At 63.3% G+C, this 2,457-nt stretch overlaps 1 protein-coding gene across 1 annotated transcript; it reads left to right on the forward strand.

The window, feature by feature from the left end:
• Positions 1 to 667: 667 nt before the first annotated feature.
• On the forward strand, positions 668 to 2,022 carry MNEG_16018 (Alpha-soluble NSF attachment protein 2; the record flags this gene model as incomplete). The annotated part of the gene is made up of 4 exons (XM_014035511.1): positions 668 to 775; positions 1,012 to 1,161; positions 1,618 to 1,737; positions 1,930 to 2,022. 4 exons carry the CDS (start codon positions 668 to 670, stop codon positions 2,020 to 2,022), a joined length of 471 nt encoding a protein of 156 aa, XP_013890965.1.
• Positions 2,023 to 2,457: the final 435 nt, after the last annotated feature.

Genomic DNA, 2,457 nt, shown 5'->3' on the forward strand with positions numbered 1-2,457 from the left:
GCTCGTGCCTAGCTTCTTGCACTCCTCCTGGCTTTCGCAGCCGGCCGTGACACATGCCTGATCCCCTGAGCAGTGCGTGCCCCGCGCCCGGCGCTTGCATTTGGGCGCGCCCCCTTGTAATTGCATGTACAATGCACCTGGTGTCTGCGAGCCACCACCCAATTGGTGACGGTGGAGGCTCGTCATAAGGCCGGCGCAGGGCTCATGCCAGGGCTTGGGATAGGCGTTTCGCCAGTGGCTCCTCTGACAGGTGCACGAGTCCAAGGAAGGCATGCATTGCCAGGTGGCAGCTGCGCACCTGCGATCGCCTCAAGCATCAAGCAAATGGTGGTTGCTCGTTGACAGGAGTTGTTTGGTTCTTGTGCTTTCGACTTGTGCTTTCGCAAAGGAGGCCTCCTGCACGGCATAGATCGCCGAACTGTACAGTGTCAACGGCCCTAATAAGAGTGATCAAAGCACTTTCAACAGCTTGCCACAATGGGGGACGCCGTAGCCAAGGGTGCGCGTACAGTGGTCCCAGCGGAAGCGCTGTTGCCTCGCATGGGGCTGCTTGCGGCCGTAGATCACTGTAAAAGCATTCATATAGCCACGATTGCAAGCATCTGGCCGATCTGGCTGCACATGGACGCGGGCTCGTGGTTTCGCTCTCGCAACAGGCGACTCCTTCATGGCGCAAGCTGACAAGAAGCTGAAGAGCTTTGGGTTCTTTGGTAACAAGTACGAGGAGGCTGCTGAGCTTCTGGAGAAGGCGGCGAATAACTACAAGCTCGGCAAGGTGCGCCGCTGGCGCCGCGTGTGCTGCGACATGCAAGTGTCCGTCGGGCCCATAGTGAGGACGTCACTTAAGCAAGCAGAGAGCGGCACAGCCAGCGTATAATTGCAGTGACTGAAGCCCACAAGCGGCTGTCAGAGTGTCGGGTGGCAGAACGCCATGTTTTGACACCGCCGGGCGAGGCCACCCCGACTGAGCCAATTGCTTGCGGGATACCCGCGTTGTTTGCGGCGCTGCAGGCGTGGAAGCCAGCGGCCGAGGCCTACCGGCAGCTGGCGGCGGTGCATGTGAAGACGGACAGCAAGCACGACGCGGCGAGCAGCTACGTGGAAGGTGCCAAGGCGCTCATGAAGGTCGCGCCAGCAGAGGCGGTCGTGCTGCTGCAGCAGGTGGGGGGGGGCGTTTTGGAGGGGGGGGATGCGCGCTGGGTTCATACCTGCGTGCATATGGCAGGTCAGGTGGCTGCTGTTGAATGGCAACAGGCGCAGCCCGCAGCCCCGGCCAGTCCAGCGCAGGGACGCTGGGGTGGCAGGTGGCCCCGGCGGATCTGACGGCCTCACGCGGGCCGCCTCGCATCGATGACATTCTGATGCGTCCCTGCTGCGTGTGCATAGGCGGGCCGCCCTGCCAACACCAACAGCGGCTGGCGTCAGCGTTGTCCCTTGCTGCCCGACCTCGGAAGTCGCTCTGGTGGAGTGGCGCTGTGCGAGAATCGCAGAGGCACACCCAGATACGCGCATGCGCCGCACACAGATGTACACATACACACGCACTCACAGACACACACACACACACACACTCGCATGAATTTGTGCTTCCTCATCCTGGTCAATTCTGGTCAAAAGGCTGTTGAGGTGTACACCGACATGGGGCGCCTCAACATGGCGGCGCGCCAGCTCAAGGAAATCGCAGAGGCGCAGGAGAAGCAGGGCCTCAAGGACGAGGCGGTCACCTTCTACAGCCAGGTGACGCCACGGGTTAAACCGCGGGTGACGCCGGTCACGGCAGCCGCGCAGTGAGACGCGGCCGTGACTCTTGATGGTGCTAGCGGCAGGGATGGGCGTGGAGGGCAGCTGAATGCGAAGCACGGCTGCATGAGGGCGCGCTGTGGCTGCACTTTGCCGCGCCCAGCAACAACCGTCCCTTGACTCTCGCAGGCCGCCGATCTGTTTGCGACGGAGAACAGCAGCAGCGAGGCCAACAAGTGCCGCCTCAAGGTGGCCGAGTTCAGCGCTGAGCTGGACAAGTGAGGAGGGGGAGTAGAGGGAGGGGGTGGCGCGGTTGAGGTGGGGCGCCGGGGCTGCATGGTCGGGCAGCCGGGGATGTTTGAGGAAGGGCCAGAGCACGTAAGAGTGAGGGACGGCGCGGAGTAGAGACCGCCTGCAGGTCCAGCTGGGGTGGCCGGCCACCGCAGCAGCAACCTCCTCGCTCGCTGCTATGCGCGAAAACGCCTCCCATTCCATCACTCACCCTGCCCTGCCCTGCGCGGCGCGGCGTGCCGCGGTACCTTCGTGTTACCACAACAGATTTGCAGACGCCGCCGCAATCTACGAGGACGTGGCGCGCGCCGCCGCGGAGAACAACCTGCTGCGCTTTGGCGCGCGCGGGCACCTGCTGTGCGCGGGCGTGTGCGTGCTGTGCTACGCGAGCGACGACGACGTGCGGGCGCGGATAGAGCGCTACAA

Source organism: Monoraphidium neglectum, assembly GCF_000611645.1.
Source record: "Monoraphidium neglectum strain SAG 48.87 unplaced genomic scaffold scaffold05894, whole genome shotgun sequence".
In the NCBI taxonomy this organism is placed as follows: domain Eukaryota; kingdom Viridiplantae; phylum Chlorophyta; class Chlorophyceae; order Sphaeropleales; family Selenastraceae; genus Monoraphidium; species Monoraphidium neglectum.